We start from the raw sequence: 17,514 nt of genomic DNA, 5'->3' as shown, positions 1-17,514 counted from the left end.
TATAACCTTAGGCAAGTCACTCCATCTCTCTTTAGTTTCTTCTCCCTGTGAAACAAGGGCTTTAAACTTTGTAAGTGCTGACTCTCTTCACCAAAGCTGGATATAGTGCCCCAGCACTCTGAAATCAGAGTTTGTTGTTATAAAACCACAGAGGATATTGTGCTTCCAAGACTCTCTTATTAAGGGCAGATCCCCCAGGCGTGATGAGGTGTTTCCATGCCCTCAACTCCCCTGCAGACCTGCTGATCTGGAGAAGTTCACAGCTGGATTAGGAGATCAATTCTTACTGACTTTCCAGTTACCCAACTATTTGCATTTTTCCCATTTTTAGATTGTGTTAACAGAAATGTACTATGATGGGTTCCATCGTTCCTTTTGTGACACAGACGACCTGGAAACAGTCCATGAAAGTGACTGCATTTTTGCCTTTGAGACTCCAGAAATATTTAGGCCTGAAGGAATTCTCAGTCAAAGAGGTAAATGAGCATCTGTTTCCCTAATACCACCTGGGTTTGCAGGTTTAACAACTGTCTACTCTTTTAGCTTATTGTATGATGGTATAATTTTTTGAAATTGTGGTGAAATACACTTAACATACCTTTTTATGATGGTATCCATTTTAGGTAACATATTTCCCTCGAAGAAGGTAATTCTTGAAAAGAACTTTGTTCCTGGCCTTAGGTTCTTCAGTTCCTAGGGCTTCTGTTCTTTTTACTCTGTTCCAGGGGTTGTCAAGGCATCAGTGTCACCTGGGAACTGATGAGAAATGTAAATTTTTAGGTGCCCCTCTAGACCTACTGAGTGAGAAACGTTGGGGGCAGAGCCCAGCAGTCAATTAACAGGTGATTCCGATGCAGGTGAAAGTTTGAGAACTGCTGCCAGTCTTACCAGTTTTTTGCACTGGTGATTTTTAGAACTAAACTCTCCTCTAGCCCCTACTTTTCTTCTGGTTGCGTGCCCTGACTCTCAGTGGTCCACTGGAATCTCTGCTTAGAGCCCCGCAGCATCTCACACTGAGCATTTCTTTCTAGCTCCTCTTGTGTTTCTTCTGTGGAGTATCACTGTCCTTCTTTTCACCCAAGCTTGGCCCAAGTACTTTTCTCTTGGATTTTGACTTAAATTCACAACTGATCAAATACTCTGTAGTTTTCCTCTTCAGTCTACTGCTGCCGACATGGTGCAGACCAGTCTCAACTGGGCTTTTCTAGTAATTTCTTTACCCTTGGGCTTTCTCTTGTTCAATTATTTCTTCACAGTGCTACCAGGCTTATTCTTACATAGAGTTCTGATCATGTTACATGCTTATTGATGTCCCAGTGGTTCCTTTTTGTCTGCAGTTAAATCTAAATACCTTGGAAGAATGCCTGGCCCCTTTTGTCTGCATTTAAATCTAAATACCTTGGATGAATGCCTTGCTTTTTTTCTAGCCTCTCTACTATTAGGTTGGTGCAACAGTAATCACAGTTTTTGCATTGTTGAAATTGGCCATTTGATAAATTGGAATACATTCTAAATAAATGTGGTGATTATTTTATACATCATTTTAATGTGTGTTTCTTGCTTTGTGTTTTTTTTGTTTGCTGTTTATTTTATATTTATTTTAGACTATGGAAAGGATGTTAGACAGAAAGCAGATTCGAGCGATTTTCTTATTTGAGTTCAAAATGGGTTGTAAAGCAGTGGAGACAATTTGCAACACCAACAACACGTTTGGCCCAGGAACTGTTAACAAATGTACAGTGCAGTAGTGATTCAAGGTGTTTTGCAAAGAAGATGAGAGCCGAGAAGATGAGCCTAGTGATCAGCCATTGGAAGTTGACGGTGACGATTGAGAGCTGTCATCAAAGCTGATCTTACAACTACATGAGAAGTTGCTGAGGAACTCAGTGTTGACCATTCTATGGGCATTCAGCATATGAGGCAACTTGGAAAGGTGAAAAAGTGCAGTAAGTGGGTACCTCATGAGCTGACTGGAAATCAAAAACATCGTTATGAAGTATTGTCTTCTCTTATTCTGCACAGCAACAACGAGCCATTTCTTGATCAGATTGTGACATACAATGAAAAGTGGATTGTAAACGACAGCTGGTGATGACCAGCCAGCTCAGTGGTTGGACTGAGAAGAAGCTCCAAAGCACTTCCCAAGGCCAAACTTGCTCCAAAAAGAGGTCACGGTCACTGTTTGGTGGTCTGCTGCCCATCTGAGCCACTTGAGCTTTTTGAATCCTGACGAAACCATTACATCTGAGAAGTAGGCCCAGCAATTGATGAAAACTACAGTGCCTGCAACCAGTATTGGTCAACAGAAAGGGCCCAGTTCTTCTCCACAACAACAACTGACCACACTTTGCACAACCAACGCTTCAAAAGTTGAACGAATTGGTCTACAAACTTTTGCCTCATCAACCATATTCACTTGACCTCTTGCCAACCACCTACCACTCAATAAGCATCGCAACAGCTGTTTGCAGGGAAAATGCTTCCACAACGAATAGGATGCAGAAAATGCTTTCCAAGAGTTTTTATGCTACAGGAATAAACAAACTGATTTCTTAGTGGCAAAAATGTGGTGATTATAATGGCTCCTATTTTGACAAATAAAGATATGTTTGAGCCTAGTTATAATGATTTGAAATTCATGCTACAAACCCTTAATTATGTTTGCACCAACCTAATATATTCCATCTTCTTTCCCATGTACCCTATCCAGATTTACTCTTTATTCCTTGAACATGCCACATGCTTTTGTACTTTCCCTCCTGTTTGCTCTGCTGAAAATTCATTTCTGCAGCTTTCATTAACACCTACTCTGTCTCCCCTAAGCACGCATTCCAATCTCCTCATCTCACTCATCCTAAGCAGCCACTATTCTGCTTTCTGTCTCTAGATTTTTCTAGTCTAGATGTTCATATGAGTGGAATCATATAATATGTGGCCTTTTGTGACTTGTTTCTTTCACTTTGCGTAATGTTTCCAGGTTCATCCATTATAGCGTTTATCAGTCCTTCGGTTCTTTTTATCTGAATATTATTCTGTTATATGTATATACCACATTTTCTTTATCCATTTTTCTGTCAATGGGCATTTGAATTTCCACCTTTCGTCTGTTATGAAATAGTGCTGCTGTGACCATTCATGTACAAGTATTTGTTTGAATACCTATTTTCATTTTTTTTGGAGTATATACCTAGAAGTGTAAATGCTGGGTCATATGATAATTCTATGTTTAACTTTCTGAGAAATTGCCAGACTGTTTTTAATAGAAACGGCATCATTTTTTCCTTCCCACCAGCAATATATGAAGGTTACAGTTTCTCCACATTCTTGCCAATAGTTGTTATTTTAGCCATCCTAGTGAGTGTGAAGTGATATGTCATTGTGATTTTTATTTGCATTTTCCTAATGATAAATGACGTTGGTCATCTTTTCATGCATTTTTAGGCCATTTCTTCTTTAGAGAAATGTCTATTCAAGACCTTTCCCTCCTTTAAACTTGGGTTGCTTATCTTTTTGTTTTTGAGTTATGTGTTCTTTATGTTTGCTGGGTACTAGACCCTTGACAGATACATGATGCAGATATTTCCTCCCATTCTGTGGGTTATCTTTTCACTTCCTTGATACTGTCTTTTGATGCATAAAAGTCCTTAATTTTGATGAAGTCTGGTTTATCTTTTTCTTCTTTTGTTGCCTTTGCTTTTGATGTCGTTTCCAAGAATCCACCACTAAAGCCAAGACCACGAAGATTTATCTGTTTTCTTCTAAGAAAACTGTAAGTTTTAGCTCTTAGATTTAGGTCTTAGATTCTTTTGAAGTTAATCTTTGTGTGTGGTGTGAAGTACCATTCTTTTGCATGTGAATGTTTGGCAGCCCCAGTACCATTTGTTGAAGAGATTTTTCTTTCCTCCTTGAATGGCCTTGGTGCCCCCTCAGCATTTCTCTTCTTCCTCTTTTCCTTCACCTCTGCTTCCACAGGTCTCTGGTGCCTTTAGTCTCTGAACCTGTGATAATTCTGTATTGTGGGTTGGTCAGCTTTCCCCACTGCCAGCTTAGGATTCAGTTTCCTCTCTTTATTTTCAGGCATATGCTTTTTTTTTTTTTTTAAGTTGCTTTCTAATTTTAATTGCGTCATAGTAAAAGGCCAGAAAGCCTGTCCTCACTTCCCCAGCCCCAGACTGGCAGACTGACTCCTGCTCTTCCGCGTTCCAGCGTGGCTGCTGCTGGTCTCTGACACTAGCGTGTTGTGTGGAAATGCTGGTTTCTTCTCTGTCCTTCTTACCATACTGTGAAATTCTTTGTAGCTGGGACTGCATTTTGCTTCATCTTTCTGTACCCAGAAAGATGAGTATAATCCCTAATACATGGTCAGAGCCTTTCCCCAAATCCCCTTTCATATCCCAGTTGCTTAGGGTTAACACTGTTTCTATTTATAAATGAATTTGGTGAGGTCCATGGTTATAGAAGTGCCTTTGTTGGAAGAATATAGCACTTAGCGAATATGTGTAAGCCCCTGCTCTTCACAAAGGCCTCATCAGTATTTCGTTGATGCCTGTGAGGCTATTCTTTTCCCCATTTTACAGGAGAGGGAGCTGAGACTTAGAGAGGTTAGGTCAGGGGCCCAGGTCACACAGCTGGTAATGGTGGGGCTAGACTTTGAATGTGGAGCTTGATTTTTCAGCAGCTGAGTGTATCCTCTCATCTCGTTAGGAATCCTGATCACTTTTAGCAGAACAGGTCTTTCCAACCTTACCTCTGCTAAGAACCTAGGAAATGAGCCCATTAATTGTCTCAAATTCAGCATTTTCTCATACCAAAGTTTAAAATGGTTATGAAGTGAAACCTGCTACTCTTTTGTGATTTCTTTATGGTATTTAAGCTTAAGAGGTTTTCTTTACTAGCCTGGTGAAGATTCAATTCTTCCTTATTTCTAGTGTCTGTGTTCTCATTTTTAGACTCTAATTAATTTGGAATTTATTTGGTATTAACTAGATTCAACAAATGCATAGTTAATACCAAAATAAATTTGTTCAATACCTGTTGCTGGGTATTTAGCTTATTGCTGGAGTATTGCTATGAATACTTTTGTGTAAACCAGCTTTTATTTTATTATCCTTCTGCTAATACTGTTATTATTTCTTTGGTGTGGTGGTGGTGGAGGGCTTCTTTTCTCCAGTTGGCATATCATTTCCTTAGGCTGTCCTTCCAAAGGATTAAGGAAATGAGTGGTTATGTAGTCAAGCACTTACTGAGCTAAGTGTAAGACCTTGTACTAGATGCTAACTTCCTCAATACCTCTGATTGGCAGATAGCTCTGCTCTGGGGCATGTTCAAAGACCTGGATTTTGAAGACCTGCACAGGCCAGCACTGTGCCTGTCAAACATATATTTTTGTTCACTTTCAGTTCAATTCAGTTCAGTCGCTCAGTCGTGTCCGACTCTTTGTGACCCCATGAATCACAGCATGCCAGGCCTCCCTGTCCATCACCAACTCCCGGAGTTCACTCAGACTCACGTCCATCGAGTCGTTGATGCCATCCAGCCATCTCATCCTCTGTCATCCCCTTCTCTTCCTGCCCCCAATCCCTCCCAGCATCAGAGTCTTTTCCAATGAGTCAAGTCTTCGCATGAGGTGGCCAAATTACTGGAGTTTCAGCTTCAGCACCATTCCTTCCAAAGAAATCCCAGGGCTGATCTCCTTCAGAATGGACTGGTTGGATCTCCTTGCAGTCCGAGGACCTCTCAAGAGTCTTCTCCAATACCACGGTTCAAAGCATCAATTCTTCGGCACTCAGCTTTCTTCACAGTCCAACTCTCACATCCATACATGACCACTGGAAAAACCATAGCCTTGACTAGATGGACCTTTGTTGGCAAAGTAATGTCTCTGCTTTTGAATATGCTGTCTAGGTTGGTCATAACTTTTTATTGTAGATCAATCCAGTCTAGTTGATTAAAGTTCTGTAATGGCTGTGCGCGTCTTAGACGCCTGGGTCTAAATCAAAGAAAAGGAGCTGCCTTTGGAATATTGAAGATTGTTCCACATATAGTGGTCTTTATTGTTTATTAAAAAAAATTTGGTTGCTGGTTGTATGGACTCACTTTAAGTCTGTCCTGGAGAGTCATCCTGCAGACTTGCCATTCTAAAACCAATATTCATCATTGAAGTGAATCATTTTAATGTTCAGTTTTTAAGGTAGGTAAGGCTAGTTTAAATGATATAATGGATGCCAAGAATTTTTTTAAGGGCTGGATGAGTAATCTCAAAGTCAGCCATTTGTTCCTCATTCAGTTGCCATGTAAATAACATAATGACAACTTAACTTCTCTGATGGGTATGTTTTTTATAATGAAAGAAAAAAGACATTTGAAGAGATAAAGTAAGTTTTCATTTTATTTTAGGAATTCACTTAAACAACAACCTAAACCACTTGAAGTTTGGCTTGGATCATTACAGACTGTCTTCTACACAAGCAGCAGCAAAGCAGGGGAAAGCGGACTTGCCCCTCTCAAGAGCAGGAAGCGACAAGATCGTTCTGTTAGTGTGCAACCGAGCCTGCACGGGGCAGCAAGGGAAAAGGTGACAAGCAACTTACTTTCCAATACGTATAGAGACTTTAAAAGCCTAACATTTTCAAATATTTTAAAAAGGAGGGATTAAAAAATCCTTACTCTTGAGTACTTAATTTTTGATTCTGATATTTAGAAAGAGCATGTGTGTAAGTTGACCTGATTTGAGGGGTTGACATGGGGAGAATATAAAATTAGGATGATAGGATCTGAGTTAGGATGGTTTTCAAGCTCACGTAGTTTTCAGAGGCACATTTCTTATCTGTATTTTCAGCTTAGGATCCTTCTGGAGCTCTAGACTTCTAGACCTGTATCCAGCTACTTTCTTTACAGCTTAAAAAAAAAAAAATCTTAACAAAGCTGCTTGGAAGGCATGTGCACCTCAATCTTGTGTTCCAAGCTGAACTCATTGTCTTTCCCTATAAACCTGACCCTCCCATCATTTCCTTTTCCGGCAAATGGCACCACTATTCATTCAGCTGTATTTAGTCAGACGTTTGGGAGTTAGATATCTCTTAAATCTGTTTCCCTCGCTAAGGATTTATGGGAGTTTTAGACTGTCTTTTAAAGTAACATTATCACACTAGTAATGTAACTTGAGTAATAACAACATATGGATGTGTTTCAGGGAGGAAGGATACAGTGTTTCTAATATTAGAGTAGCAACCTTTTAAAATGTTTTGAAATAAGTTTCTTATTTAAGAATGGAAAATAACATAAATGCAAAATGTGTTGATTTGTATATTTATGATGTTCATTAGCGAGTGTTTATAGTGTGTTGGGCACTATTCTAAACACTAGGGATATAGCAGGATTTGTATTCTCTTGGTGCTTGCAACCTAGTTAGGACAGAGCCACTAAAGACAAGTAAACATTTAATTTCAGACAGTCATTGTTACTTTGAAGATATTAAAACATGCTGGTATGATAGAATGTGCTGGTGGGGGTCTGGCTGCTGCTGCTAAGTCACGTCAGTCGTGTCCAACTCTGTGCGACCCCATAGACGGCCGCCCACCAGGCTCCCTCGTCCCCGGGATTCTCCAGGCAAGAACACTGGAGTGGGTTGCCATTTCCTTCTCCAGTGCATGAAAGTGAAAAGTGAAAGTGAAGTTGCTCAGTCATGTCTGACTCTTAGCCACCCCATGGACTGCAGCCTACCAGGCTCCTCCATCCATGGGATTTTCCAGGCAAGAGTACTGGAGTGGGGTGCCATCTGGCAAAACTACATTAATGAGGAACGTGAGGGAGGGCCTTCCTGAGGAGGCCTTCCTGGGCCAAGCCAAGTGAGAAGTTGTGAACTATGTGAGCCTCTGGGGAAAAAGATCTCCTGAAGAGGGGACATTGAGTACAAAGTTGCTGAGATTATGGCTGAGTAATATTCCATTGTTGGAGAAGGCAATGGCACCCCGCTCCAGTACTCTTGGCTGGAAAATCCCACGGATGGAGGAGCCTGGTAGGCTGCAGTCCATGGGGTCGCTAAGAGTCAGACATGACTGAGCAACTTCACTTTCACTTTTCACTTTCATGCACTGGAGAAGGAAATGGCAACCCACTCCAGTGTTCTTGCCTGGAGAATCCCAGGGACGGCAGAGCCTGGTGGGCTGCCGTCTATGGGGTCGCACAGAGTCGGACACGGCTGAAGTGACTTAGCAGCAATATTCCATTGTATGCATATACTACATCTTTATCCAGTCCTATGTCCATGGACATTTAAATTGCTTCCATTCTTGGCTGTTGCAAATGTGCTGCAATGAATATTGGGGTGCATGCATCTTTTTGGATTAGGGTTTTCTCCAGGTATTACTGGCTGAGAGGGAAGGGGAGGAATAGATTGGGAGATTGGGATTGACACACACATACAACTATCAATATATTTATAAAATAGACAGTTAATAAGGACCTACTGTGTAACAGAGTTCTACTCAATACTCTAGCCTATGTGGGAAAAGGATTAACAAACGATTGGATATATGTATATGTAAAACTGATTCATTTTGCTGTACACCTGAAACACAACATTGTTAATTAACTGTACTGGAATAAAAATTTTTTTGAAAAGATGCCGAAATTAGAAGGAGCTTGGCATGTTTAAGGACAGAAGGAAAGGCAGCTCATCAGACTTAATATAAAATAAAGAACTCATGGAATCCCTTTCATGATGCTGATCTCTTAAAAGTAAAGACATTGTCATATGAAAAATATGGCTGCTGATTTACACATCATGCTTATAACATTTCACATCACAGTTGTTTTTAGGCAGGTAGGCTTACTGTTGAATTCTACTGTGAGTTAACTGGTACTTGTTAGGAGCAGGTTTCTTGGTGACATTAGCACCTCTGCTTGGGCCTAAGTCAGGCTCAGTCTGTGTATTCATTTGTTCATTCATTCATTCAGCGTCTACTGTTTTCTAGGCATCGGCTCTTTGGGCTAGTAAGATAAATCAGTCATAGTGCCTGCTATCAGATAACGCAGTCTGTTGGTGGAGGCAGAATAAGCAGGTGGTATTTGCAGTGCAGCAGTGCTTGGTTCCCAGAGCTCGGGGTACCACTGGGTCCTTATATGATTGAGTAGGAAATAGCTTAAGAGTGACAAGGCTTTTCCAGGCTGAGGGAATTGACTGCCTGTTGAGGGTGTGAATTGGATGCATTCAAGGCAACAGCAGGTAGGTCTGAATGGCTGGGGCTTGGGTGAGAGTTGAGGCTAGACCAGTGCTCCCCACCGTGGCTGCATCTTAGAACCACCTGGGGTAGGGGGGGCCTAAAACAGTCTCAGTACTCAAACCACAGACCAGAGCGATTACAGCAGAATCTCATGGGCGTTACTGTATTCTAAAGTTCCTTTGCTGATACCAGCCTGTATGCGTGGCTAAGAACCACAGCTCTGCCTCTCATTCTCCCTGTGAGCTCAGCATGGGATAGGAAACCTGGCAGCGGCCACATGGCTTCTCCCCTTGACTAGAGCTGACTTTTAACGTCACTTGCTTGCCAGTGTCTTCCTCGTCAGACCACCAGGATATGGCCGCCTCCCTGCGAGGCCTCCCAGCCCTCTCTCTCTATTCCTCTGGCACCTAACCCCTTACGTGTTTGATCCATGTTATTTGCTAGACTCACATCCATGCCCACCTGCCTTCCTCACTGTCTCCACTAATTCTGTCATCTTACTACCTAATATCATGGTAGCATACTTTATTGGAAGCCATTTTGGTGTATAAGTTGTTAAATTTCATTTATAAATCTCAGTTTCTCTTCTGATTCTTTTCATCCACTTAAGAGTGTTAAATTTCCTATTTGCTTTCTTTTGAAAACTGCCCTAAAACTAATTGTATTGTGATGCTATTTAAAAAGATCATGAGAAAAGAGTTACAGTATTGAAAGAATTGTCATACTTCTTAAGGTGATGACAGTTATTTATGTATATTAGATTTGGACTACCTTTTGTGCTGCACCTCGAGAAGACAATAGCATGGGACCTTCTGCAGAAGGAAATCTTGGAGAAGATGAAGTACTTCTTGAGGCCTACAGTTTGCATTCAGGTGTGTAAGCCTTTCGATACTCCAGAATAGCATGTGTGTGCCCCATGCAGAAACAGTCACCACAGTGAGATGGGAAGTTCAGACCTTTGACCTTGGGAAGACTAGCCACTGTGCTGGAGTGTTGGGGAGCCCCAGAGAAAAGGCCTTAGCAGAATCTGCACTCAGGTTTTCCAGACTGAGAACTTATCCCTTGTTTCATGAAGGGAGTTGGCTCTTGCAAGGTTTTCTGTGAACTGCCGGGTATTCCCTTATGTTTGTCTAATAAAGTTTAGCACGTGATCAGCTTTTGTAGAGAGAGAGATTTTGTAGACAAACTATATGTTTTCAAAATTCTGACTACTTTGTTAAGGTGTCTGTGGGAAACTCAGTGTTAAGCTAAAGCAGCATGTTACTTGTCTTGCATAACATTTGATACGTAAATTGCTTTTGGGTCAGTCTGATTTAAAGTGTCTTAGAGTGGCTCGGCAACCTCACGGAATATTGCAGAGAAGCGTTTTGTAGAACAGTGTGCTTTCCCGCTAACCTGGCTGGGAAATGCCCCTGTGAACCACATGCCCTGGAAGAGAAACCGAACCTGATTTGCCTTTGCCATTTGACGCAGGTGTGTCCATTCAGTTTGCGTGTGGTCAGTGTTGTGGGAATAACGTACTTGCTGCCCCAGGAGGAGCAGCCTCTGTGCCACCCGACGGTAGAAAGGTAAAAAAAAAATCACCTTCTAGGATTTCATGTATGCTTGTGTGTAATTTCTAGTGATGTTTGATGTAATTTCCGTAGAAGAGTGGTAGGTTCTTCAGGCTCACTTAGAGAGTAAACCCTTACTTTACTTTGATTCATATTTGAGTGGGTTATGTTTTATGATCATTTTTGGAATCAGGAAAACCTAGAGTACTTATGTTAGGAAACTAAATTGGTCTAAGTCTCAGGATGATAGATGAGTTACACTTGCATATTCACCAAGATTGAAGTTTTCCAAAGTAGAAGTCTAATCATAACAATTTCCTCCTTGAAATCCTTAAATGATAAGCCCAGTTTCTCTACAGTTTCAACCCTGACTGCTTCTTTTCTGTCAGGCCTCATTCTTTTCCCACTGTCGCAGACCTTCAGCAGCATCAAAGTGCTGAGGGTTGTTTGAACGTAACAGCACGGGTCTACATGCTCCTTCCCATGTGCAGCCTCTCTGTTAATAATTCCTTCCCTTTGAGACTCTCTTCACACTGTCCCCTCCCCCTGTTTGCCCCCAGAATTAGTCTCTCCCCATGCTACTTCTGTGCTTTTTATACACTTCTGTCCTCTTACAACACTCTACTGTATTAATAAAATAATAGACATATGTGTACACAGACACACTACACATACATGGATATATATAAAACACAGTATTGCCTCTATTATAATGCCTTTTCCAGCAAATATTGAAGTGCCTGCATTTCAGGATTCCAAAAAAGTATGCAACATAGTTCTGTTCGAAAGGAATTCACTGTTTGGCTTTAGAAATTAGAGTTAATAGATTAGATAATGATCTAAAACTGCAAAATATAAAAAGTATTTGAGAAGTAATATTGACTGTTAATGCTGAGTGTTTCAGAAGATGGCTGAGGAGCCAAGGAGCTCAGGGGCAATAAATGAGGTAAAACTTGAGGGGTCCCTTGCAGGAAGGCATAGTTTACATTGGTGTGGGCACAGTCCCGGGACCAGGCATGACGTATGGAGGGAGGTGGAGAGAGGCAGACTTCGTTCTGATTGTTGTCTAGTCTCTGGTTTGGTGAGAAATTAGACAAAAATTGGAAAGATCATACCCTTTAAGAGTTACATGGATAGCCTTATAGTGTGGTACTAAATTTCTTCCCGTATCTTTATTTCCATGTTGAATATTTTAATTTAAGGATTTTTCAGTCCAGTTGTAATCAAATCATTAAATATGAGGTTATAATGGTCAGAAACTTTTTCTGATGGGGACCAATGATGAAGATTTTCAGCAATCACACTATGATTTCAGATGGTTCACATATTTAATTAAAATCATTTATTTAGAAAGTAATATGTGACTCTCTTCTCTATCCTGTAGGGCACTAAAATCTTGTGGACCAGGCGGTACTGCTCATGTGAAATTAGTAGTAGAATGGGACAAAGAGACAAAAGATTTGTAAGTATTTTCTTACTTAGTGTTTATATAGTCAATTGTCTTGATGCTTATTTTAATAGCATACGTTTGAGCTTTCAAATTAGCTGAAACACAAACCTCTCTTTTCCTTAGCTAACTATCCAAGTGTATTGCTAATCCTTTATTTAAGCAATGTATTATTTCTCTCCTATACATTCTGTTGTCTGGATCCCCAAATCTTAGAACATTTGTTTGTTGGTAATGAGACAGAAGCTATATATTCAAATTACTTTGATTATTATTACAGGCCCATTAACTCTAGCTGCTGCTGCTGCTACTAAGTCACTTCAGTCATGTCTGACTCTGTTCAAGTTACGCCAAAGGCATGCCCTTTAATACAAAAGGATAAGAATATATGAATTAATCAGCATAGTGTGTGGCTAGTCCCAGAAAAACCAACTGCAGATTATCTCTTGAAAATGACTTTGTAGATTGAGAACTTTTCAAGAACATTTTGGATCCTGGAAAAGCTGGATTGCCCCTTGTGCTCTCTTACATGGTGATCTTCTCAGTTATGAATTTACAGGCAGGTTGTGAAGCGGTTAATCCTATTCTCATGTCAGTTTGCGTGATCATCTCTGATGTGTGCTTTTCTGCCCCTCACTGCAGTTTGTTTGTAAATACTGAAGATGAGTATATCCCTGATGCAGAAAGTGTCCGGCTACAGAAGGAGCGTCACCATCAGCCTCAAACTTGCACTTTATCCCAGTGTTTCCAACTCTACACCAAAGAGGAGCGGGTAAGGGTGGGCAGCGTTCGCTGGGTGACGAGGGTAGTAGGGAGGCACCAGCGTGGGATGACCCTGGAGAAGAACAGATTATGCCCCAGATGACCTCAAGAATTGGTTGCATTTATGTAGCTTCTGCACATGTGTTAGTGTTAACACGCATCTTAGTGTTAATCCTTTTAGGACTTAAACAAAAAGCAGTTTAAATTTCTGGAATTTCTGGAAAAAAATGTTCTAGACACATATCTTTGGATAGTTCTTTTTTTTCCTCCTTTTTAATAGTTAATGATTAAGGTTTTTTTTTGGTTTTAACTTTGAGATTAAATTATTTTCCTTTGTAACTAGGTCAGTGGTTCTCAACTTTTTGGTAGTGAGAACATAGATGCCAGGACTTATTAAAATTAATTAAAATTGAAAATTCAGTTCCTTAGTTGGATTAGCCACATTTCAAGGGCTCAGGAGACACTGTGGCTTGTTGCTCTTGTTTTGGACAGTGTAGATATAGACGTACATCTGTACAGTGTAGGACAGTATGGTTTAGACCACTTAGCATGGTACTTTGCAGGTTATAGGGATTTGGTAACTGAGATAGTGGATGGGACCCTTGACTATGTGTTTTTTCAACAGGAATATTTAATAGCAAGGTAGATAACATATGCTTATCTAACATATTTTTATATAACGAAGCTAAAGCAAAACATCCTGTTCATTGGATAAATATAGCCTGCTGTATGTGTGTATAATTCAGAGCAGTTTAAAATACACTATAATTTCAAAACTTCAGAATTTGAATAGGTGCCAGTGTTGTCTCATTTTTTCCTATGAGAAAAGAAAATGCTTCTGAAAATCATTTGAGGCTTGGATCAAAATTCTATACCTATATTCTTAGGATCCCTCTGTAGAGTCTTCATGATTCAGATGATACAAGGGAAGCTCCAATTCAACTTTCCTTTTAGAGAAGACATCCCAGCTCTCATAAACTCATCATCCAGGAGAATGTTGGTGGCAGTTACAGTGCAGGAGTGATGAAGCTGATTCTTTACATAGTGGTCATCTCGTATGCCTTCCATTGGCTCATCTGCGTTCAAGTCCACACCCACAAGCTGACCTGATTCTGAATATTCTGCTTGAACTTAACCTGGTGTTTCCTGAAGGTCAAAACCCAAGTTCTGAGCAGGAACCTCGTGAATAGTGAGCAATTCACTAGCAATACTTGGACTCCCAAGTTGGGCCCTGCCCCTTACACACTGGGCTTGTATACAGTCAAGGCTGTCATCTGCCACTGCCATGCCCGCTGCACCAGCACTGGGGCGGCACAGCCATCATTGTAGCTGTGTAAGCCCTCAAGCCATCTTTTATTGCCTCTTTGATTTGCATGAGTGTGTACTTATTTTTTCCTTTGACCAGTAATGTCACAGATGTTGCATTTCTCAATAAAGGCGAACTTGTCTTCTCCCAGTGTGTAGTCATGACAAGTTCAGCATGTCCCAAACAGCCAGGATTCAGGTTATCAAAAGAATTTAGAGCTACTCCACCACAGGTCAGAGTCAGCTTCTCCACCTTGCTCTTAGCTCTGTGCACAGCTACTAGGCCTTCTTTAGCAAGAGCATTTAAGGCGAAGGAGTCAGTTCCCTTTTGATTAACAATAGCACACCCTTTAAGTCACAGCCACACTTTATTTTGTTAAGTTTTATTACTTTTAAAACTTCATCTTTAGTGAATTTTCTTTACTAATTTCTCTCTCTCCCCTGCACTCTTAATTTTTAAAAAGCCAGAATTCACTTCTTGTTTTTTTTGTATTCTAATGGCACATTGCATATAAGGATATATGCATCTTTTACTTTTTTTTTTTTTCCACATCAGGATGGCATGTCCCATCATCCAAAACAAGATCTCTAATTAAGCTTATGTAGTTTCAGGTTTATGTTCCATCTCCATGATCTCAACCATGAAGGGGTCACTGTGTTTATCTTTTTTGTTAATGACCAAGATGGAATCTACTGCTGCTTCTGTTAAAACATCAGCAAGTTTAGCATGAATTTTAGTATGTAGAGATGTTTTGGCCGTGTCAGTAAATGTTTCCTGTCCATCTCTTAGTGTGTTTTGATTCGTTGACAAAGCTAAAGTGCCTTTTCCTTTGCAGTTTTGTAAAAATCCTTCTGTTATTATTCTGAGATGAAAACCCTGTATTAAACACACAGTTAGAAAGCTACCACTAACTTGGAGATCTTGAGTTAGATGCAACTGTAGTTCATGATAAAACAAATTTATGGAGGGATATTCTGGGTCATTCATACCCTTTCATGCAGCTAATATAATGTGCTGACTTTCTCAATACTTTTAAAAGGATAAATAAATAGCCCTTTGAGTGTAGAGAAAAAGAACAGATATTACAATGGCAGAGTCAGAACCAAGGAACTAAAGCACTCTTGGTGCTCACTGTGCAATAGGCCTGTGTGGTTTTTAAGCCTTTTCAGGTTTAGACACCTTGAGAAGCCTTGATGAGAGCACTTAGAGTTCATCTGATTTTGAGTTGATGTTTAGGATCATAATTCCAACTACTGATTGTTACTACTCATTCTTGCATGTAGGGAATCATGGAATTGCAGAGTTGGAGGGGGCTTCAAAGCTTTTTTCTAATGATTGAGTGCTTCTGCCTAATTTCAAATAGATGATTGTCCAGCCACTGTTTGTCAGAGACACTATTTCTTCTTTGGATATCTCTGATGGTGACTGACTGATGTTATCCTGAAATACGTCCTCAGTTGCTACAACCCACAGGCAAACTCTCAGGTCATTAAGAACAATTGAGAACAGGTCTTTGTTTTCTTGTTTATCCTTCAGATGTTTGAAAGTAGTTTTCATCTTCTTACTAAGCCTTTTCTCCTCCACTCAGTTAATGGCAGTTCCTTTACTAGTTTTTCATTAGACATCTTTTTCTAATCTTGGGCTTACATAAAACAATTGACATTGACCCTGACTGATTACATGCTCTGTGTAGCCCCTTTTCCTATTTAGCTTTTTTTTTTTTTTTTGATTTGGGAGATGTTCAAAGATTAAAGTTGGGCAGATCTGCTAGGTGACAATGAATCGAACCAGTTCTCTTGCATCGCAGGCAGATTCTTTACCAGCTGAGCTATCAGGGAAGCCCAAATGACAACATTGGTGTTCTACAAAACATCTCACTGATCTTGTAATCAGGATTTGTTCATTCAGTACCTGTTTGTTGAGTACATACATGTGCCAGGTCCTGTGCTTGGCCTGGGGTTATAGCAGGGGCCAAGACAGACAGCATTTTTGCCCTCAGGCTGTTATAGTGTAGTGGGGATGAACAAGTAAATAAAGAAGCAAAGCCCCTCGGGTAGAAGAAAGGTTGAGAAACAGAAATGAGGCCGATGAGGTGGGGCACGGCAGGTAAGAGACTTTTTCCTGGTCATAAAATAACCCTTTCAAGTACTGCAAGGTCCAGCCCTTCCAGAGAAGGCTTTCAATAAATATATCCTGCAGTGAATGAGTGAGTGCTCCTTGGGAAGCTCAGTCACTGGGTCCAGAAATAACAGTTCAGATAGGAAAGAGAAGAAGGCCAGACTGAGGCTGTGTGGTGATAATTCTGGGGTCAGACTGTCTCTGCAAGCTCAGTGATGGGCAGCAGCATCTGTGAGTGTCAGTGCAGTTGGCTGCCTAAGGATGCTTTGGAAACAGTGTCCAGGTCTCAGGTGGTGACAGCCCTACTCTCATCACCCTGCTTTATCACCTTGGCTGTTCACTGTTAAGAGACTGACATCCTGGGGCATGGGCAGAGAGTGTGGATCGTGGATGGTGCGTCTGGAAATGCTGGCACGGCTGAATGTGTTTTGACAAAGGAGACCTAAAGTGAAGATCTGATAGGTATTTTCATCCATTTCATCTTGTGGATGTGGATTTGGACTTCTTTTAACTAAAGAACAGAATTAGAGACTGGAAATTGCAGGGAGAGTAATTTCATCTTAATCTGAGGACGAGCTCTGTAACAGACTGAAAATGGAGCAGCAGCCTCCTGAGCCAGCGCCTTCCCTGCCAGGAGCTGGCGAGGCCAGCCGTGCTCCAGCTGTGCTCCGTAGGCCCGGCAGCTTTGTGGCAGTTTATGACGAGCTCAGTACAGGAATAGGGCGTTGCTGTAGAAACTGTCAAAACTATCGGACCTTGTCATGATGTTCTTACTGTATCTTATAAAGGAGTATCTGCTCACGATGTGTTGAAAATGAAAAAACAAGCAAACAGCCTGCTTCTTTACCAGAAGCACTGGGCCGGGTGGCCACGTACTTGGGTAGACAGTTTGCATGTTGCCAAGATGTGGACTTGCCAGACGACAGTGTAGGTCCCTCCTGTCCAGCGTTCTCACTCAGCTCCAGCCACTCAGACGCCTGTCCCTCCCCATCTTTCCTGCACACGCAACTGGGTCTCCCTGTCATGAAAGAAATCCCCTGAGCTCTGCTTCCCCTTCAAGCCTTCTTGCCAGTCTCTCTTCTCTTCTGCCTAACTTGATCATTA

General features: G+C 41.0%; 1 protein-coding gene and 1 pseudogene across 1 annotated transcript in view; one reads left to right on the top strand and one right to left on the bottom strand.

Annotated features, from left to right (window-relative positions):
* The window catches only part of USP31 (ubiquitin specific peptidase 31), an 84,017-nt gene that overhangs the window by 43,457 nt on the left and 23,046 nt on the right, over window positions 1-17,514 (top strand). Inside the window, exons 6-11 of the mRNA XM_018040708.1 lie at window positions 332-476; window positions 6,397-6,574; window positions 9,985-10,096; window positions 10,698-10,792; window positions 12,162-12,239; window positions 12,867-12,996. Coding sequence (XP_017896197.1) covers window positions 332-476; window positions 6,397-6,574; window positions 9,985-10,096; window positions 10,698-10,792; window positions 12,162-12,239; window positions 12,867-12,996 — 738 coding nt within the window. The remainder of the gene's footprint in view (window positions 1-331; window positions 477-6,396; window positions 6,575-9,984; window positions 10,097-10,697; window positions 10,793-12,161; window positions 12,240-12,866; window positions 12,997-17,514) is intronic.
* Window positions 13,899-17,305, bottom strand: LOC102183384 (annotated as a pseudogene).

Source organism: Capra hircus, chromosome 25 (assembly GCF_001704415.2).
Source record: "Capra hircus breed San Clemente chromosome 25, ASM170441v1, whole genome shotgun sequence".
In the NCBI taxonomy this organism is placed as follows: Eukaryota; Metazoa; Chordata; class Mammalia; order Artiodactyla; family Bovidae; genus Capra; species Capra hircus.
This window is presented reverse-complemented; position numbering and strand designations above follow the sequence as displayed.